This window comes from Mytilus californianus, unplaced genomic scaffold (genome assembly GCF_021869535.1).
Source record: "Mytilus californianus isolate M0D057914Y unplaced genomic scaffold, xbMytCali1.0.p SCAF_9, whole genome shotgun sequence".
NCBI lineage: Eukaryota > Metazoa > Mollusca > Bivalvia > Mytilida > Mytilidae > Mytilus > Mytilus californianus.
Window position 1 is genome coordinate 38,010,237 of NW_026262745.1, and position 23,165 is coordinate 38,033,401.

The following is a 23,165-nucleotide window of genomic DNA, read 5'->3' on the forward strand; positions in this document are numbered from 1 at the left end:
ATATCTAATAAAATATTTTTAGACAAATTAAATATCTTTTTATTGTGTACTTTTTTCCTTGTCTTTTTGTCAATAGAAAAAGGAAGGACATATTAAATTGATATTTACAAGATAACAATTAAAAAAAGATAATAGAATATACACCCCAAATGGTAAAAGATTATATTGCCTATGATGACAATTGATGTAACTTGTAGATCCTCATCACATAGCAAAATTGAAACAGCCCTTAGACACTATTCATAATGTCATGATTACAATATCTTTTTTAGTGTTTTCTTTAAAATCATCTATAATTACTGTGGTTTTGCAAATTTAAGTGGAAACCCATTTTAATTCGATTTAGAATTATTTTTTTTTATTTTCCTGAATATTAGATTTCCTGGTTTTGTCAAATTCTGCTAACAAGCCTATAGAAAATTTATATTTCAATATGAAGTTGACTGTAACCAATTAAATTTGCTTAAAATGGCTCCAATGAATGATATCAAATTCACAGAAGGTGATCATCAATTGTTCCTTGCTTAAAGTCCAGTGGCAAATATTTCATGCAGATTCCTGACGAGATATTGTATACAGCCCTTACCACTGTCAGTAGCATAAACCGGAAACTCATAGATCTTCTGTGTTTCATAGTCCAGAGTCTTGGCTACACACAACCGTCCAGAGGTAGGTCCAATATTAAACACATCGATACTGGAGTGTGACATGTTAGCCAGGTGATAGGATACTTGGGAGTTGCCATTGCAGTCTGGATCATAGGCAGAAACCTGAAATGATAAATTATGTATTGCTTATTTTTCGTTCATTCAAGATGCATGTCAAACTAAATAATATAATATAATGTACAAGAGGACAAATATAAACTGTATAGTTTTCAGAATACTCTAGTTAAATTGCACAAAGGCCCAGTATCATTGGGGTCCACCCAAACTACATGGTCAAATCAAAATGTTCTCCAGTCTATGATTGTATCGGAAAAATAATTTTACCCTAGTAGTTTGTATGGGGAAAAAAAATCTGGCAAGTTACATCATGAAGATTAACTTCTTTAAGCAATTTTTATAAACATTACATATGAATGCAAGGGATCTGTCATGCTGACAATAAACAATAGAGGTTGATTGTGTCCATCAGGTGAAGAGTCCAATGATACATATGCTACTGATAATTGTTATTTCTATGTCTGCAGTATTTATTCTTTAAGGTCAGAGGTTATCAATACACAACTGCTAATAAAATGCTTCGCTGGGGCGCAGCTTGATACGACCGCAGAGGTCGAACCCTGAACAGTTGGGGCAAGTATGGACACAACATTCAAGCTTGATACAGCTCTGAATTTGGATTGTTATTAAATATTTGACACAGCATAGGTTTCTGACACAGAAAGAATGTGGTCTAAGAACTTGAATTTTTTTAATTTACCTATTATGGTCCAATGTCCAAAATCAAAATACATGGTTAGATTCAGCATATCAAAGAACCCCATATATTCAATTTTTGTTAAAATCAAACAAAGTTTAATTTTGGACCCCAACTTGGACAAACTTGAAAACTGGGCCCATAATCAAAAATCTAAACACATGTTTAGATTCAGCATATCAAAGAACCCCAAGAATTCAATTTTTGCTAAAATCAAACTAAGTTTAATTTTGGACCCTTTGGACCTTAATGTAGACCAATTTAAAAAACGGGACTTAAAATTAAAAATCTAAATACACGGTTAGATTTGGAATATCAAAGAACCCCAATAATTCAATTTTTTATGAAATCAAACAAAGTTTAATTTTGGACCCTTTTGACCTCAATATGAACCAATTTGATAGCGGGGCCCACAAATAAAAAATCTAAATTCATGGTTAGATTCAGCATATCAAAGAACCCCATATATTCAATTTTTGTTGAAATCAAAAAAAGTTTAATTTTGGACCCCAACTTGGACCAACTTGAAAACTGGGCCCATAATCAAAAATCTAAACACATGTTTAGATTCAGCATATCAAAGAACCCCAAGAATTCAATTTTTGTTAAAATCAAACTAAGTTTAATTTTGGACCCTTTGGACCTCAATGAAGACCAATTTTAAAAAACGGGACCCAAATTAAAAATCTAAAAACACGGTTAGATTTGGCATATCAAAGAACCCCAATAATTCAATTTTCGATGAAATCAAACAAAGTTTAATTTTGGACCCTTTTGACCTAAATATGAACCAATTTGACAGCGGGGCCTACAAATAAAAAATCTAAATACATGGTTAGATTCAGCATATAAAAGAACCTCATATATTCAATTTTTGTTGAAATCAAACAAAGTTTAATTTTGGACCCCAATTTGGACCAACTTGAAAACTGGGCCCATAATCAAAAATCTAATATACATGTTTAGATTCAGCATATCAAAGAACCCCATATATTCATTTTTTGTTGAAATCAAACAAAGTTTAAATGCTGGACCCTATCTTGGACCAACTTGAAAACTGGGCCCATAATCAAAAATCTAAACACATGTTTAGATTCAGCAAATCAAAGAACCCCAAGAATTCAATTTTTGTTAAAATCAAACTAAGTTTAATTTTGGACCCTTTGGACCTCAATGTAGACCAATTTAAAAAACAGGACCCAAAATTAAAAACCTAAATACACGGTTAGATTTGGAATATCAAAGAACCCCAATAATTCAATTTTAGATGAAATCAAACAAAGTTTAATTTTGGACCCTTTTGACCTCAATATGAACCAATTAGATAACGGGGTCCACAAATAAAAAATCTAAATACATGGTTAGATTCAGCATATCAAAGAACCCCATATATTCAATTTTTGTTGAAATCAAACAAAGTTTAATTTTGGACCCCAATTTGGACCAACTTGAAAACTGGGCCAAAAATCAAAAATCTAAATACATGTTTAGATTCAGCATATCAAAGAACCTCATATATTCAATTTTTGCTAAAATCAAACAAAGTTTAATTTTGGACCCTTTGGACATTAATGTAGACCAATTTGAAAACTGGACCCAAAATTAAAAATCTAAATACACTGTTAGATTCGGCATAACAAATAAATAAATGTGATCAAAGATTTTACAAATCTAATGCGCCATACTGTGCAATTAAAGATTACTTCTTGAAATTTTTCAATATTTGAAATTTGAAAAAAAAAAAATATTTGAAGAATAATTCTTTTTAATTTCTGAAATCTGAAATGAGAAAAAATTGGCCCCCCACAATTTCTTTTTATCCCCCCCCCCCTTTTTCCCCCCAAAAAATTCTTTCCCTCAAGATATGGTCATAATCTCAATTCAAATTTCCAATGGAGTTGGCAACCATAATTACCCATTTAAATTTACCATAGTGCTAACTTAATCTATTTTATAATAGAATTAATAAAAATATAGTGTCAAATCTTTCATATGGATTTTTTTGTAAAAAAAAAAGATGAAAACATTTGCAGATATTTTTACTGGTCTTCCTTTATAAATATGCATTTCTTTAAACATAATTTAAAAGCAGTGTAAGGGAAGTAACCAAAACGTTGTATTTGGATTACCTCCCTTACACTGTTTTAGATTATCTTTATTGTTCATTAACCATTACTTTATACATAATTTAAAAGCAGTGTAAGGGAGATAATTTCAATGATGTATTTGATTTATCTCCCTTACACTGCTTTAAATTATGTTTTGTACTAAAGTATTTGTCCATTAACCAGGACAACCTTGTTTTTCCCCCTTTTTTGCCCCTAATTCCTAAACGGTTTGAGCCATAACCCCCCAAAGCAAATCCTAACCATCCCTTTGTGGTATGGAAACTTGTAGTATAATTTCAGAGAGATCCATACACCGTTCCACAGTTATTGTCTGGAAACTAGAAAATGCTCATTTTTGGCCCCTTTTTGGCCCCTAATTCCTTAACTGTTGGTACCATAACCCCCAAAATCAATCCCAACCTTCCTTTTGTGGTATTTAACCTTATGGTCAAATTTCAAAAAGATCCATTCACTTAAACTAAAGTTAGAGTGCGAAAACCAATATGTATTCGGACGACGACGCCGGACGACGACGACGACGCCAACGTCATACCAATATACGACCACAAAATTTTTTTGCGGTCGTATAAAAATAAGTGATAAATGTTATTTGATTTTTCATTATGCCCCACACTGTAAACCATCTTATTCTTGCTGATACATGTACTTTATTTGGCTTTTAGCCCTATATTTAGCTGACTTCACAGCAATTTATTTTTTCATACATTTTACCATCTAATTTTCTGGATGTATTTACATTAGAAAATATTCAAATTAATATACTTGCAATGATTTATATTTTCTTGTTGTTTTCTAATTTTCTAATCGTGAAAGTTGCAAAAATGAAATGCTGAAGAAAATTTGTTGGTAAACAGTGTGTCCAGAAAATATTCAGCATTCAAACAGAGATATATCATAGTGTTTCCACATTCTTTAGACAGCAATGCATGTCCAGATCTCAATCAAAGACAATAGCAATCTATATACCATTCAAACTCTAGACAGTAAGAATGGCTTTAATTATGTGTCATAAGTAACTGGTCTTAATTTGAATGTCTCTTGCACATATTTCTTGTGTACACTAATGTTTTTTTTCTTGTCAATATCATAACATAGAAATTGCTCCAATAATACAACTATGATGAAAATGAAATGTAAAATTTCATAGGAATTCAAGGCATAATAACCCACAAGAAGCTGAACCAATTTCATCAAAGGGGAGTAACTCTATTTATCATCCATGGTGCCAATCAACATCAGAAGGAGCCAGGTGTCTACACAGAATCAAAGGTTATATGATTTACATGACTGTTAATCTTATCTCCACATCTAGACAATAGACATTACCATGTAATTGTTATCTATTCTAAATTCTCTATTTACTTTGTTCTCAAGTACATTGGAGTTAGGTATTTTTGTTAATATTTTTTTTGTTTACAGAAAAAAAATCTTCAAACTAGTTTCTCAAAACATTTTTCCACTTTTTAAAAGCTAAGTCATGTCCATGACTTATTTGTATTTCTAATTTTCTTAATTTGTCAAAAAAAAAAACTTTTAATATAAGATTCCCCTTATCATGATAAGCTAAAAGACAATAGTTTTCCCAAATTATACACCCTTTATATGAAGTCGATCATGGTTACAGATAGGTATCTATCTACTTGTGGTCAAGAAAACAAAACAAAAAACCTTCTAGAAATCCTGACTGTTTAAGGTGAAATAACTATCCTATTGATATTTACTGCACATTTATCTATTCATTCATTAAAAGCTTTGATCTGCAATATATCCCAGAGACCGCAGGGGATCATTTGATTCAATTTTATCATTTCATTATAACACACCTACTTCTTGTAGGACCTTCTTCCACAGTCTTATAAGAAAAGACATCATTGAAAAAAGGTCAAAGAGTTGAAGAAATTTTATAAGCATCAACAGTTTATGTTATGTAAATATTATATAAAATGAAGAAAAAAAACCCTTCATAATTAATGTGTCACAATTATCAAATATTCTACAACCACCCAAGACTGAGCAAATATTTCTTTATCTATACTATGGCAAAAACTATCTTCCATCTTATTTGTACTAAATACCTATTCCCCATTGAAATTAAGAAATATTTATTCCTATATATCATCTGTCTTGTTGTCAAACCTTAAGAAAATGTTGTCCCCGTCCTTCATTTTACAAATATCAAAATAATCATGACACTTTCATCAAAACTAACACCCGTAATTTAACTGTTAATTACAACAGATATATTGAAATGGGAACAATGGCTGCTTTGAAACTTTTAACAAGATTTGAGATTACTATTAAGAATTAAACCCTGCTGAGGATTATGACAAACCTTTTCATATATATCTTAGATTTTTCTTTGAGACAAGTTTAATAAAGTCTAAATATACCCTAAAAGTAATTTGATGCATTTCATAGTGAGCAATTTAAATTTCATTTCAAAAAGACCGAATTTAGTTTATGATACAATAAAATGTATTCTAAATCTAATCTTCAAAAGAATTCGAACAAAACTTATTCTAAATTTTAAACAAACATAAGGTTTTAACCTAAATGCTTTAAAACATATTCATTTACTCAGACATAGGGAATTTTACATAGAGGATATATAAATCTTACAAGAATTATGTAACTGTAGAAATGAATGTTTTAACGCTACAGTTGTAATTATAAAAAGGTCAAAATCAAAATCCTTTAATTTATTCTGCATCAAACATACTCTTTGAACAAACATAAATTTTTAAAAATTCTTCCTAATTTCTTGTATACTTCAATAAATTTAGGAGTGCAGAAAAAACATAATTTTATATTTAAATCTTCTACTTAAAAGCCAAGTTGTCCCCATGGTCCTTTTAATGTTAAAGCATGCTGATAATTTCAGCTCTTGATACAGCAAATTAAATTCAGATACAGAAAATAAATGTTAATCCAGACTTCTTATTAGCCAAACTATCAGAGTATCAAACTCTAGTTTCCCTCCCCAAAGATCATCACTCTCTTATTTCCATCATATTTCCTGTCTACGCTTGTCTCCAAGAAGTGTTCGCAAGGAAGCTGATACAAAACTTTTGTGGAAATAATTTATTTATTTCCCCTTCAAGCATGTCAATTATTTTTCTGATTCTGACAAAATAGGGGCAAAACATAAAGCTATAAATCCCAATATCTTAATTCACAATCTGCATGTTACATTCTTTACTAATTAGAAGAAATAAATTTTCTGACAGCTTGTTTTTTACAGTTTACATAAATAAAGCTTCAATTTCCTCTTATCTTTCAAAGGAACCTACTTAACAAACTTCAGATAGGAATCAACGGTCAAAAGATCTAATAAACATTTTTTACTCCTGAGAAATGAAATAATATTATTTCTGACACAAGCTTGGAACAAATTATTCCACTTCAAATCACAATTTATTCAATATGGTAAAGTTCTCTCTTCCTGTTATAAAATTATGAAAGAAAATATTGCAGCAATTTTCTTTTTCTTTGATGAGTTAAGTAATAATATTGACTTTTGTAACTTCTTCTTTTTGCTTGTATGTTTCTCTTAAAAATTTCCTGAACATTTTACAACATTTTTCAAGTTTAAGTGCATGGTAAAAGGATAATGATCGTAGACAAATACTTCATATTTTCTGCTTCTGAGTTGCTCTTGAGTATTCTTGACTGATTTTCTTAACAAGACAAACAAAATTACTTTTTAAGTACTTCAAAGGAAAACGTTTGCACTAAATTACAAAACATTTTTCAAACACAAATTTCCAATCATTTATGTAAAAAAATTTTGCACTAATCTACAGCACACTATTTTAATGCAAAAAGGGGACGACAGAAATTGCCAAACATACTGCACAGTTGAACAGACAACACCTGACTCCTGGAAAAAAAGATGCACAAACAAAGTAAGGAAAAAACAGCAAATAACAACATATGGTCCAGATAGCATGACTTGGTACAGACACAAAATGTGGTGTGTTTAAAACAATTTCCATTCATTTTGCATGGAAGCATTTTGTTTATTCAACAAATCATATTTTAACAGAATTTCCTTTTAACTGAGTTAAACTGATTTTTAATTCCAAAAAGTAGGGTTTGGTCATTTTATCTTTTAATAATATAATATTTAATATGAAAGAATGTGCCGTAGGAACATATCTATATAAAAATGTGCCCTAGGAACATCTATATAAAATGTTCTAATCCTCTAGAGGGATTACGTGAGGGTCATTTCATATTATATTTAATCATATAAAAATGACCTCATCTATTTAAATATTTTCTAACTAGAAATTAACAGATATATGTTAGGATTTATGTATAAAGGTGTCCATCGAAAGTCCCTATAAGGACATGACGTCATTGATCATTTAGAGCAATACTGTTAAAATACCCTTTATTAATAAATTCTCTCCTTTTTTTTTTAGGTTTGTGGAAAAATCTTTTGATTGTGGGTTGGGACATTTTAAATAATGGTTTAACATTCTGTAGATGAAAGATCAGTGGAAAAAAAACTGGTACCTCATCACATTTTCAATGAAGATACCAGACTACTGAATAGTTGCAAATATCTTTGAAATCTATTCATCTCAATTTTGGGCAATATGAGAGACTTTGGACTAACATTTTCAAACTAAAATCTATAAATAGCCCAAAATGACACAAAGAAGTATGGTTTCTCCATTCAACACTACTTACTATTGTAAAAATATGTGAGAAAAAAAAATAAAAGCTTTCATCCATTACATAATAATGAAGTACCATAAACGTGGAATTAATTACTCCTGTTCTTATTTTCGTCAAGTGGTACAACACATCCACAAGCTACAGACACTATTTTCTTATAAGAATTATGTTTTAATAATTACGTTCCATTTTTTGTTCAAGTATGCTGTATTTTACCAAAGACTTGTTGACGGATGCTTCAGAAGTATTGCCAGATGATCTAATGTATATTATGTGTTAATTACCATGCTTCGTTAGGAAAGTCATTGAGAAGTGAAGTACTTCTGGCTGCTATTGCAAGTACTTTGGATGACAGAACTATGCATGTACATAATATGTAATGCATATTACATCAAGCTTTTGGCATTAAAGCAGATTTATGTTTGCCTTTTGTTTTGCTGGATGCTTATTCTAAGGGCATTCAAACTCAATGTAAACTTCTACATATTAGATATCATATTGAGACTTCTTATTGAAGCATGTTTTTGAAAAACAATAATTGACCTTTTTACGCTTTCCTGGAGTAAAAATTCTTGCATCACTGAAAATTGGTCATTCACATATATCTCAAAATATTTTTAAAATGATGAATCATTAGTTTTATACCCAGGACACAAATTATGAATCAAGGACCAAAGGAAGAGGTATAAATAGTCTCCCCTTGTAGGCTTGATTTAGGGGAGATAACTGATTATTAAAGGCAAGGCAGTATAAGTCAATGTATATGCTGCCAATTGTATGTACACAAATTAAAATAAATACTAAATAGTTTAATTCTATCCACCGGAGTGTTATACTGGTCCCTTTCTTTGTCACCCTTCCATTATCAATGGCAATATTTTATGTCTGAATCATGAAACAACATTTGCAGGAATTTCCGAAAATTCGATTCCCTACTAATGCCATGTAACAAAACCCATGATAACAATACATATTTGTCATATTTTGCACACAAAAAAGACGGGTATGTTTCCCATTGTGATAGAAAATAAAAGATAAATGATCTTTGGTGATTATGTTATCCTACATTAAAAAAAAACACACAAATAATTGAGGACAGACAGACATGAGTCTAATAAAACACCAACAACTTTCACTTTTCTAATGCCTCACACAGCTTTATAGTGTAATACAAGTTTAATTTAGCAAAAAACTTTACACCATATTATTATAAATATGACAATACTGAATAAAAACATGAAATTATCCCTACACAATAGTATCATATTTAATATTAATATTAAATAGTAGTATCCTTGTTATGGTAAAAGAAGTTGACCTGATCCGAGCAAGTCTTCCTACTATGTTACAATCCTTATTTTAAATCTTAATAACTTTATTTCAATAAAATTCACACCAAACAAAGACTACAGTGTTGTTTTTATTGTTAACTTAATGAAAACAGATCTGGCTAAAGAAAAATAAAGTAATTTATTATAGAATGTTTATGAGAGAAAGGAATGGGGCAGATGCCTGCATCAAATAACGAATTCAAGATAATAAGGTGGACGGAGAAGGAAAAAACAATTTCAATCATTTTTAAAGCAAATATTTAATTTATGATTATCAAGGATAAAGAGAAAAGTACTTGTGACTAAGAACCTCAAAATACAAAAAAGTGGCAGAAATATATTTGATTTATGATTGCTATGACAGATTAGTGTACTTGTGACTAACAACCTCCAAATACAAAAAAGTGGCAAAAATATTTGCAATTTAAAGTTCTTGTCTATTTGAAATTATTTAACACCTGAAAAGACACCTGAAATTTGTTTTTTCTTAAGTATACAGTATCACCTGATTGAAGTTAATTATTGTTTATTAAAAGCTCTTAGAATGAAAATTGACAAAAACATAAATCAAAATTGTCTCTATAATTAACCAATTAAATTTGACCTGGTAAATAATGTAACCATTTAAGACTTATTGAAAAAAATTGGCCCCATGCAAAGAAATTTCTTTTAAAAAGGTTTAAAATTTTCACTTCCATTTTCGATTGAAAGACCAACATTCTTTTGCCAAGACAAACATCAGTCCTATACTTTTGAATGATGAGATTAACTCTTAACTTACTTACTTACTGTATGACCACCGAAAATACAATTGAGGTACTAATACCTAATATAAATTGAACCAAATAAGTTGAAATAAACATAGATATTTTGGTTAAGTACAATCTTTGGTCACTTCTCAAGTACTCTTATGACTGGTTTTAGAAAGACTTATTGTGTCTAAGTTCCTAAAATATAACATGACTTCTTCATCTAAGCAAAGTTATTATTCAGCTAAAACTTGTGACCTAGACTTGTTCTAGTACTTAGCATAAAATGCTTACTTTTACATATGAATTGACTGTAACTAGAAAATAGCTAACAACATTTCAAAAGAACCCAGAGAGAGTTGACTGTAAACTTAAGTACCTAAAACTGAACTTAGAGAAGACTCAGAAAATGGCATGACTGCGTTCATTCTGTTTATTCATCCTAAATAAAAATGTTCTTGAAAGTTCTTAAGTGCATAAGATCACTCATATGTTCATTCAGTCCATTCTAAATTCAAAAAAAATTTCCTTTTTTTCAGTTCCCAATCTTTAAACACCTGTACAATCACTGCCAAATGAACTCTTTCAACGCTCAATATTATATAATTATGAATTATTTTATTGTTTACCACACCCACCAATAACAGAAACCAATACATCTGACATGATGAGAATAATGATGATCACATTAGACTTTAGACAGCAGCTGTGCCAATCACAACATTACAGTATTAACTATCTCAACATTTTATTTTGCTGGAAGAATACTGGACTTTTTATTCTTTACTCTCCCAAAAAATCCTTAACACAACATGTATTTGGACCATAAATCTCAAGAGTTTTTGATCTACATAGTGTTATTATATTGCGGTAACATATATATATTTTTAAAGCATAATCTATAACAATGTAAAATTGATTTAGGCATGTAGTGATCTGAGCCAATAGTATGTAAGTGATCTGAGCCAAGGATTTGTATAGTAATTCTTACTATACAAATGTCTGAGTCATACAAACAGTTTATTATTGTCATGGTGTCCTGATGGTAAAATGTCCTATGTAGCACAAGTAAGTTGTTGGGTTGCTGTCCAATTTATGTGAACCCTTCACCTCTTTTTCCAGACAGCATGGAACCAGCTATACTTATTTTTATAAAAACTGTTGCTTTTTTGTCAAAAGATTTTGATAAATAAATTGTAAATTATCATAGATACATCAACAACGAGTTCTCAAGTCCATCAGTACCAACCCGTTCATCTTTCATCGACTACCATAATTCAAAAAATCATAAAATAGAACTTTCTATTTTTTCTGCACTTCAAAATTGATGGTTTCTCTCAGTAAAAACTTTCATCTTATAAACTGTTTACACCATTACTATACTGATGCCGATCTGTTTGGTGTTTTTTGCAACAGTTAAAACAAGATCTATTACTTTAGTCTGCACTATGTTTTCCCTGGCAGAAAAATCTGTTTATTTTCTTCCTCACGTAAATCGTCAAAAGAAATCCATCTCATTTTTTGTTTTACATCAATATTCAGTACACATTTTTTTTTAACTTTTTTCTCTGGCAGGAATAATTTTATTGCTACAAAATTCGTTAAATTTTTGTATTACATAAATATTTAAAAACTTTAGAAATCTTTAATACCATCTCCAGAAAATTTTGTGTACAGTTTTTGTACTAAGCAGCATCAATTAGTTTACTTTTACATTTTCTACAGATTATTTTATTTACCTACTGTCAAAATATAAATAGCTATCTTTTTATAACATTTTAATTCCATTATAGATTAGATAAGTAAAAAGATTTGACTAACTTAAATATTTGAAACATAGTTTTTATTCAGATTAAGTTTCTGACATATTAAAGGAAGTAGACACTCTGATCTATGCATGCAGAGATAAAAGTGAAGTATCTCAACTCTCTAGAAACAATTTTCAAATTCCTACTGTAAAATGTATACATAAACAAAAATTGGGCTGTAAGGGTACTTAAATGTGTAGGTCTTTCTTTCGTATTGAGTAGTTAAAAGTAGGATTAGGAATGCAGTCCATTTTTGAGTTTCAAATATAAAATATGTCATACTGTGGATTCATTTATTTTCATGGGTACCAATTTTCGTGGATTAAGGAAAACTTACATGTTGGTGGATATTTAATTTCATGGTTTTGCCGAAGTCTGCATACAGGCCTAATGGAAATTTGTCATTCGTTGAACATTTAATTTTGTGGTTCACCTATACCCACGAAATCCACGATTATTGGTGTCCCACAAATAATAATGAATCCACAGTAATCAAAACCCATTTTCTCCGAGACTAGGAAATGATAGAACCTCACCTTTAAATTTAAGCATAGACTATAATATGTTTGATTATTGTTTGATAGAACATCTGATTGTTTTTCAAAATACAAAAATATGCTTCCCTGATTTTGATTAAAACTTGAAAAAATGTTATTTCTAAATTATTATTCAAAGTCGTAAATTTTTCATCAATATTTAGAAAGCCAATAAAGACATATACACTGTGTGATATTTAAAAATCGGGTCACCTTCAAAACTAACAATACCTGCACTTTTCATTTCAATTCAAAAAGTTTTAAGCTTTAAACCTATCATTTCAAACCATATTGAATTTTCACCTAAATGGGCTGACAAAACACATCAACTATATCATTTACTTCTGAACAGATAATGATTCTATATATATTGTTAGTCTTCGATATTTGAGAAACCACACAGGGGTCAACCGGAAAAAAGATTGCTCTGAAAATCCTAGATACTTGTCCCAAACTGTCAAAACATCAAACACTGAAATCGTATTCTTTTTAATTTTTGAAATACTCCACACCAAGAGTGATTGTTTAATATTCAATCTTAATTCAACACCTTAAAGTGGAAATATTTCCAAACAAAGAAATGACTTATTTTGAAATAAATAATAATATAAATGGCAATATTATATCAAATGCGGTTTAACATAGATTTGTAACATTTCTTATCATACATTATTGATTGACACTACAGTTAGAAAATAATATTGTCGATTTCACAGGTCATAACTTTGCCAGGGTTAAACAATCAATTGGGTTAGTGGGTACAAAGGAATTGGTAATTTTGACTAAGCAGATAAACATTCCCATATTTATACAACTGACCAACTCTCCTTTATTATTCACAATATTATTCTCAAACAATTACTCGATTAGAAAAATAATTGTAAATAAATGAACTAAGACACACCCACATGAAAATCAACATAAAACTTCAGTTTTCTCCCCTTAAAAAACTTTTTTTTTTCAAGACAAATATCATAAATATTTTTTTTCACATTTCTATAAATCCTCTCATGTTTCATTTATATTTAATGTATTTAACACAATTAAATATAGCCCAAAACAACCTTAAACTTTGGTTTGTACCTTGTCCTAAATGTTTAAGCAGATTAGGTCAGTTCTAGCGTGAAACAAGATCTTTGATTTCGCCAACATAATTACTTATTTCATTGTTGTAATTTTCACCCTATCCAACATTAACCAAATATTTATGAGAAGCTTCAATAGAACAAGCGCTGCCTTGTTAACTAACAGTATTTTACTTCTTTTCTAAGTTCATCTAATAAACAGCTTATTTACGAGCTGAAAATGATAGGTTTTCATTAAAAACGTAACCATATTTTACAAGTCTGTTTCAATACCCTTATGTAATGAAGCTGAAAAATTATTAATTCAAGCTTGAATGGATGAAAAATATTTTAAAATGATATTGTGCTCTCTGTAAATTATAAATTGTAAAATTTAAAAACTCTTCCAAACACCACATAAAAGGTTGACAACTTCATTTATATTGAAATCTACCGAACTTAATGTAAATAAAAATTCCATCAATTGCTTAATAAACTACCCATTTTAATATGCATAATATAGAGTAGAAATAAACTTTAAAAGTTCAAAATAAGTATTATATCTCTGTTCAACTGTCTGAAAAGAAAAAAAACAAGGAGTAACCAGCATTTATTGACATAAAACGCAATGTCTTTTTTATTGACCTGCAAATTATATAGCCTCTCGTTTCAATACAATATTGTATTCATTGGTGTCTAGATGGGTAAATGTACCCTAATAGTCCACGATTAGGTTATTACATGAACATTTCTGGGGCAGAAAGGTTGAAGTAAGATTCTGGCAATTATTGTCCTGAATCAAAGAATTTTTAAAGTCAATGTCCCAAATTGACTTAAAAGTTATGCTGTACTCAAGTTCATTTATTTGTAAAGATGATATAGGCACATGAGAATCCATCCATCTTGTACCAAAGTTCTATCAAGATATATAATCTTGAGAACATACAGAAATGGACAATTGTATCTTAAACTAAATATCTGAAGAGGAACAATTTTGAATTCAATTTGATTCTTAAAGCTTTGTTCAAGTGGTAATTTATAACTTGAGACTAGAAATTTATTAAGTGTCTTCTGTTGCATGAAAGCATGTAAACCAGTTTAAACAAACAGATGAGGGTTTTTTTTCTTAAAAGCTCTATGTATAAAAACTTAAAGAGTTATCCAATCCAACTTGAATGACTTTATAAACCAGAATTATTTTTTTTAAATATTCCTCAAACTGTACAGTTTTGTCTTGGATTTTTCACTAAGTCTGTTTGCTAGATTTTCTATCTCTTTTTAGGTTTATGGGTTCTTATTACGAATATTTGCTAGATTTTCTGTCTTTTTCTAGTTTTATAGTTAAAGAGTTCAATACACTTCAATCAATCATGGTACTTCTAAAGCATGTCACAAAAATATTAACAAATATTAGACTGAAAATATATACAAATAAGACTTGAAAAGAAATCTGACTTAAATCTTAAAAAATATTGCATAAAAATTCCAACGGTAAATCTTTAAGCAAACAGTATTTCTGTCGACTGTTAATCCGGAGAGGAAAATGAATGTGCTCTTGAAAAACCTTTCATACAAACTTTCAACTTAAACCCACAGACATTAAAGATAAACCCCAAAACAAAAGTGTATTTGACGGAACTGGATGACAGGAAACTTACATCAATAATCAATTACCAAACATGGTTGATAACTCTGGCAGTACTTGTCTATAATACCTGTATAACTATAACTTTGGAGACAAACTTTAATTCAAAAATTCCTCCTCGTCTCAATATCTTTTTGTAAGCTTAATATAACTTAATGTAATGTTTGATGGCCATTTGTAACACTTGAAATTTAATTCAAGTTTTACCGTGTTTAACTTGACATTACCAAATATTTAGCTAGCATTCTAGAAACACAGAAATTTTCCCTAAGATAACACAAAATTTTAATCAACTGGAAAAACAATCTTTGAATAGATCTAAAAATGTGGCATGCAGATCCAATATCTATGACATAAATGGTCTCATTTTGAATATTTTCTTCTTTCAGCTTTTTCCCCCGATACTTTTTTTACTTTTGTTTTCCCCAATCTATTTGTTAAATCTCCAGTAAGATTTCTACTCCCAGAACTTCACATCCTATATTGTATCTTTATTAACAATGTTTTTGGCTCCTTAGTACAAAAAAATTAAACATGCAGATTACTGCATAAAACAATTTAAATCTATGAAAGGAAAGTATTCATTCCATACCAAAATAGCATATTTGTCAGTAAAAAAACAAGCTAATTTGACAAAAATTAATATTTTTTGAGTGAGGTAGTGTCTGTTTATGGCTAATTACGTAAATATTAATTACTTGTATAATTCACATGAAAACATGTAAGAAATGATTTACGATCGTTCCACACAAAGTATAACAACAGGATGGTAGTTGTACCTACCACTAATGGTCATTATCGTTGTCACTCCCCCTAAGAGGACAACAACCTAATTAATTATAGTCATTGTTGTTTTTGTTCTGACTGAGGGAACACAGCAAGGGCATCCTTTACGACCACTTAATTACCATTTAAAACATCATCAAATGAATTGCTTGTCATATTTTTTTATAAAGATGTGAAAAATAAATTTTGGTAAAAAAAAAAGTTTTTTTTATGTAATGGAATTCGGTTGAGTAAAAGGAAATGCACATATCTTATGTGTATTAAAATTCTATGTGAGAAATAAATTATTATTAATTAAAGAGTGGACACACTGAAATGTCTTGCCTGCTTCATATTTGTCATAACAGAATCACATGTAAATATATACATATGTATTAGAAATAAAAAAAAGATAAGTTTTTCAAAATTCAGATGTACTCTGCAGTAAACTTTCTTTTCATCTCTAACAAACATCAAGAATAAAAGGAGAAGTATGCCAGTCCTATACTCTTGATTAAGAATAAGAGCAGTTTGTTCTATTATTAAGTCCCCTGTAATTCTGCATTATTTTTCCAATTTACTTTTCTGATGAGAGCTTTTACGTTAGAAGGACATTGTTATCCTTACATCAACACTTAAACAGGTGTCAGGGAATTTTCTTGCCACAAAGCCTCTACATAAATTTGATGCAAATCCATCGAGAAAGATTGCATATGCCAGTCCTAATTGTTATTTCTGTTTCGACAAGTTGTAATGTAACAATACATTATAACTCCTTTAGCAATATTATTTATTTTAATTTACTGAACTTACATCCAATTGTACAATAACAATTATTAAATCTTATCGCATTTTGCAAATATATAAATGTATTCATTATTACAGTTTTTTCAATGTATAATATGTATAATATGAATATTTTCCTAGAGTACAAGTAACAAACGACAATGATTCAGCACTTATCTTTTGACTCTTATCTAACATGATTGACTTAAAAATTCATCTGGATGCAAAGTTATGCAGGAAAAGTTATATTTCAGCCATGAAGATTCAACAAAAGTCACTACTTCACATTTAACATATTCATATAATCCATGCATTTTATTTCGCAAGGTCGCACTTTACAATGCATTAATAAAACTTGACTCCCTGTGAAATAACATTATATCTGTATTCTCCTAACTAGACGATTTTTATGGATGTTTTTTAGAGCTGAATTCACACATTATGGTATGAATTTCATTCAATTACAGACAGAAAAAGTCTACATCCCATATTAAATTCTCATAAAACAGTATTGATTACTCTTCTAAAGCAGGTGACATCTTTTTTTTTCGACAAAGAGACATAAAACACCATTACTTGTAAATTTTCATGTATCTGACATAAGTAACCTGCAACATTGAAAATGCCAATATTTTTATATGAAATGCTAATGTTTTTGTGTAAAGGTATCAAAATTAAGCTATGACATCTTCATAATCTTCCGAAATATAGATTTTCTTGTACAATGACAAAGTAAAATCATTAAAGTGCAAACAACAATTAAATGGCTGCTTTTCCAAGCACATTTAAAATTTAAAGGAAAAAAAACGTCATGGATAGATATTGGCTGGTCAATTTCAGTACTTATCGGAGACAAGCTTTCCCACCGAGCTGACAAATGCTTTATTCAGAAAGATGATAGATATGTTTTAAATTATTGATTTCAAACCATTTCTAGCTATTATTTGACATAATTCTTATAAATTCTTAACAATAAGTCTGTGTTACTTTGTACAGCTTAGTTAATCTTGCTATCGATCTGAGCACATTCCGACATCTGCATGGTGTCTTGTCCCCATATACAAAGATAGTGCATATCTCTTTGACGAAATTAAAATCTTCAGTTTAAAATCTACACATTACACTTTCACTAAAGAGGTCCAACAAAAGGGGGTGAAAGAAAATAAACTTTGAAAGATGAGCTGTACCAATAGGGAGAGATTGCCATCATAATTAGCCATTATGACCAAAAAATATTATCAAAAGTCAATAAGGTCAAAAATCTATATAAAAGAATCTTTGGAGAATAAATTGTTTTACAGCACTCATTTCAAAATAATGATATCTGCAAAAGTTGCAGACATGTAAATTTTTTTAATTTGTATATAAACTGCATGATTGCAAATAAAATATTGAAAATTATGAGAAAAATCTCAACAAAACACATCATAAATCAATACAGTTTTATGCACTTCTTCCTTGTGATCAAATAACTATGAATTTACCATTTATACATAAAGTCTATATATTTGAAATGAAAACCCCAGCATGTATCAGATATGAATGAATATAAAATATGATCACAACCATTCGGGATCATGCTTATACTTCTGGTATGCTGCAAGTGTAATACACTTGACACTTAAGCTTAAATACGACCAGCGAATATTTGTGAAAAAGACGGAGCCCTATGGCAGATATTGGCTGTATTGATTACTACATTCTTTTATCCTATTAATCTATTTGGTGTTCTCATTTCAAAAATTTTCTAAGTTTGCTCAATAAACATTAAAAGATCAATATTCTTTAAAAATCAATTTATCTAGTGTTACCCGGTAGCCTCCGCCTTACTGAGTGTCGTGAAACATTGTATTATTGTACAATTTGAACTCAAGTCCTAGTTTAAGTAAAAAATATTACAGTTGATTTTTGTTATGTAAGTTTGTACAATTAATTTAATTTAAAATTTTGACTTTGAAATCAAATATAAGAGGATCTTTTATATGTATAAAAAAGTTTAAAATTAATTTTTAATTTGTTTTTAAACTTTGGAATAAGGATTCCTTTATCATTTAAGTCTGCTTGCAAATGTTTATAAATAAAGGTGTCTTGATTTTTCTGTCTAGTCATTGCCATAGTCCACAGTAAACATACAGGAATAATAGTGAAAACATGTCATACTTTAAGCTTTATTTTATACTTATGCAAAAAACTAGGAACTAGATTCAAAGACAACTTCACTGCAAATTTATTCACAAGCTTTGAATTTTCCCTAACAAAGTCACTGAAAAATACTTTAAACCCTTCTTTACATCTAAAATTCATAAAAATCCAATATTATATATCTTAATCATGAATAGCCATATCTTCAGTTTATTTATATTTTTTACTATATTGATATAATGTTTCGCTATGAATCTAGATTTCTAATATTTACATTTGTGATACTCTAACACATTTTCTTTATAACCTTAGCATTCAAAGTATAAAACAGCATCTTAAAACAGAGAAACAACTAGTTGTAAATCCCAAGTGTAATATTATTGTCTAATTCAATGTGCAATAAATTTCATGTTAATGTTGTGGAAATAAGTCATGTGACCTAATTGAAGCACAGAAAAGGTAAAAAAATTGTCACATTTCCAAAAAAGTGCAGTTCGATATCAATTTTTAACTACAGATTACATTTGGACTGGATACACAATTTTATCAAAAAACAACCTACAGTAAAACTGTTTTGAAAAAGTCAATGTTACTTGTTAATTCAAATTATCAGCAGTCATTGTTTGTTCTAAAAGTATCATACATTTTTTTAATTTTCATACCAGACCATCCTTTGTGATTGTTATAGGTCCAAACCAATACAAATACTACTTAAATAAAATGCTCCGCTAGGGCGCAGCTTGATACGACCGCAGAGGTCGAACCCTGAACAGTTGGGGCAAGTATGGACACAACATTCAAGCTTGATACAGCACTGAATTTGGATTGTAATTAAATATTTGACACAGAATAGGTTTTTGACACAGAATGAAAGTGGTCTAAGAACTTAAAAAAATTTAATTTACCTATTCAAACCATATCAATATTATTTGCTTTTATATATAAATCAGAAATAACCAATTTAAAATGGAAAATTTTAAAGAACAAAAAAATAAAAAAAATCCCCCCCCCAAATTTTTTGAACCACCTTATGATTCATCACCCACAAACTCAATCCCAGCCTTCCCTTTGTGGTATGGTACCTTGCAGTACAATTTCAGAGAGATCCATACACTTGAACACAAGTTATTGTCTGGAAACTAGAAAAAATGCTTGTTTTTTGGCCCCTTTTGGCCCCTTTTTGGCCCCAAATTCCTAAACGTTTAGGGCAATTACCCCCAAACTCAAACCCAGCTTTCCCTTTGGGATATGGAACCTTGCAGTACAATTTCATAAAGATCAATACACTTACACACAAGTTATTGTCCTGAAACTAGAAAAATGCTTGTTTCTTTTGCCCTTTTATGGCCCCTAATTACTAAAATTTTGAGGGAATTACCCCCAAAATCAATCTCAGCCTTCCCTTTGAGGTGTGGTACCTTGCAGTACAATTTCAGAGAGATCCATACACTTAAACACAAGTTATTGTCTGGAAACTAGAAAAAATGCTAATTTTTGGCCCCTTTTTGGCCCCTTATTCCTAAACTTTTTGGGCAATTACCCTTAAACTCAATTCTAGCTTTCCCTGTGTGATATGGAACCTTGTAGTACAATTTCATAAAGATCCATACACTTACACACAAGGTATTGTCATGAAACTAGAAAAATGCTTGTTTTTTGTCCCTTTTTGGCCCCTAATTCCTAAAATTTAGAGGCAATTACCCCCAAGATCAATCCCAGCATTCCCTTTGTGATATGGAAACTTGTGATACAATTTCAGAGAGATCCATAGACTTACACACAAGTTATTGTCATGAAACTAGAAAAATGCTTGTTTTTTGCCCTTTTTTTGCCCTTAATTCCCCCCAAAATCAATCCCAGTATTCCCTTTGTGATATGGAACCTTGTGGTACAATGTCAGAGAGATCCATACACTTACACACAAGTTATGTCTGGAAGTTACAAAAATGCTTATTTTTTGCCCCTTTTTCCTTAACTGTTGGTACCATAACCCCCAAAATCAATCCCAACCTTCCTTTTGTAGTATTGAACCTTAGGGTAAAATTTCATTTAGATCCATTCACTTAAACTAAAGTTAGAGTGCGAAAACTAATGTGTCTTCGGATGACGACGACAACGCCAACGTCATACCAATATACGACCACAAAAATTTTTTTGCGGTCGTATAAAAAAGAGGCAACAGTAGTTTATCGATGTGCAAAACTAAAAAATGCTCTAGGAATAGTACCAACCAAGAGAAAAAATCTGAGGTAATCACATGTACTTCAAACATGGCTTAACATCCATTTTGGACAACTGTATAAAAATGTCCCTTCATATAAATGAAATATGTTTTATCAAGAAACTATGGTCAATTATTCATTTTACTTTTTTCTCTGGTTGTCAATCATAATAGCAAACACCAGTCTATTTACTTGTGCTATAGTGTAACTCTTTATGAAAAGAAAAACAAATCAACTTTTTTACAAAAACCACCATCAACACAGTGAATCTATTCTAATAAGACTTCTGACAAAATTATAACCAGTGCTTTATAAAACCTTTATTATGTTAATTAGTAAGTGCACTGAATACAATTGGAGTTGGTACTAACAGGGTTTTCAATTTTCACCAAAAAGAATGCAATGTTTAAAATCTCTCGACATATTTCAAAAATCTCTTTTTTATTTGATCAAACTTGAACAAGTGTTGTATTGTTTGATCAATACAAGAACTAAAGCCTTTATATTTACAGGATAAAGAAAATATGACAACTCGTAATTCCTCAATAAACCCGTCATAATAAAAAAAACAATTTTGGAACACCTGACTGACCCTATTTACGAGGACAACAAATTTTCACCTCCTTAATCTAAAAGCTGTTCATTTTGTCATGTGTGTCCATTTATAAAAAGCTAAAATGTTTGCCTATTTATTTTTTGACCGTTGACATTTTGATAAATCTGTATTAAAGATGAAACAAACATGAACTTTTTGTGTGCATTTTCCTGCATGCACATCTTTTGACATGCTAGAAAAAATAAACAGCCTGCAGCCATACAATAGAACCAAGCGTAGCAAATCAAGAGGTACAGCATGGGGTAAATCACTGGATTAAAAAAGACATTTAAGTTATCTCACGAATTATGTGAAGTCAGCAAAGATGGCATAAACACCTTTTTGCCTTGTTCTACTTAAAGATTCTTGAACAAACACTATCTATAAAAGTCCAAATGCTGATGAAATAAACAAGTAAATCATGAACTCCTGAAAGACCTTTAGCAAGATGTCCAGTTATGAGGTCATCCACTGGGTTCATTCAGTAGTTTAGATGACAGTTTAAGTTCATGTCTTGACAATTACATCAGGACCACTATATAAGTGACATCAGTTTAGTTAGAAATGATATGTGGTTGCTCTCAATGTGTCACATGTCTGTGGTAACTTTTTACTAATGGTGTGCTGTTCCGATTTTGGCATATTCCTGGATGACATTCAAGTTTCTAGCAATTCTTATAATTATGTAACCCATTAACCCACTGGAGAAGACTGTATTTAACTTAATTTGTCAAGGACTTATTGTAACAATAGCAATTTTTTAAAAGTGAGAAATGATGAAGACTTGGTATCATTTATTTCAAGTATACAAGTTACAAAATTTTAATTTCATGACATAGACCATATGCAAATGGATTAAAAAACATAAATCTGTAATTTCTATTTGTAATTTTCATAAACTTTGAAGACATATTAAATATAATTTACCCAGATTTAAGGGCACTTAGATTACAACAAATGACACCAATTTATGATGTATTCATTTGAATGTTTTGTTAACTTTGTAAGCCACTGTTCATGTAGATTGAACTTCCTTGTCTGGCTTTTCTGTCATTCATTTAAGCAGCAGCAAAAGTTTGATATATTTATAGTTCTTTAACATTTTTTGTCTAATTATCTATAATAGCAAGACAGCATTATGCCAAAAGATTCAGTTGGATGCTATAAGCAAATTGAAAGCAGTGTAAATTAACTGATAGTGGAGCCTCATTTATATCAAAATCCAACAATACACTTCATATCTATATATCATCCTTTTTTTCAAGCAATAAATTTTAAAAAAAGA

The 23,165-nt window shown here is 30.0% G+C and overlaps 1 protein-coding gene across 1 annotated transcript in view; it reads right to left on the bottom strand.

Moving 5' to 3' along the window:
* The window catches only part of LOC127715467 (protein dachsous-like), a 68,069-nt gene that overhangs the window by 21,284 nt on the left and 23,620 nt on the right, over positions 1-23,165 (bottom strand). The window contains exon 2 of the mRNA XM_052221527.1: positions 587-770. Within this exon, the coding sequence (XP_052077487.1) occupies positions 587-770 (184 nt within the window). The remainder of the gene's footprint in view (positions 1-586; positions 771-23,165) is intronic.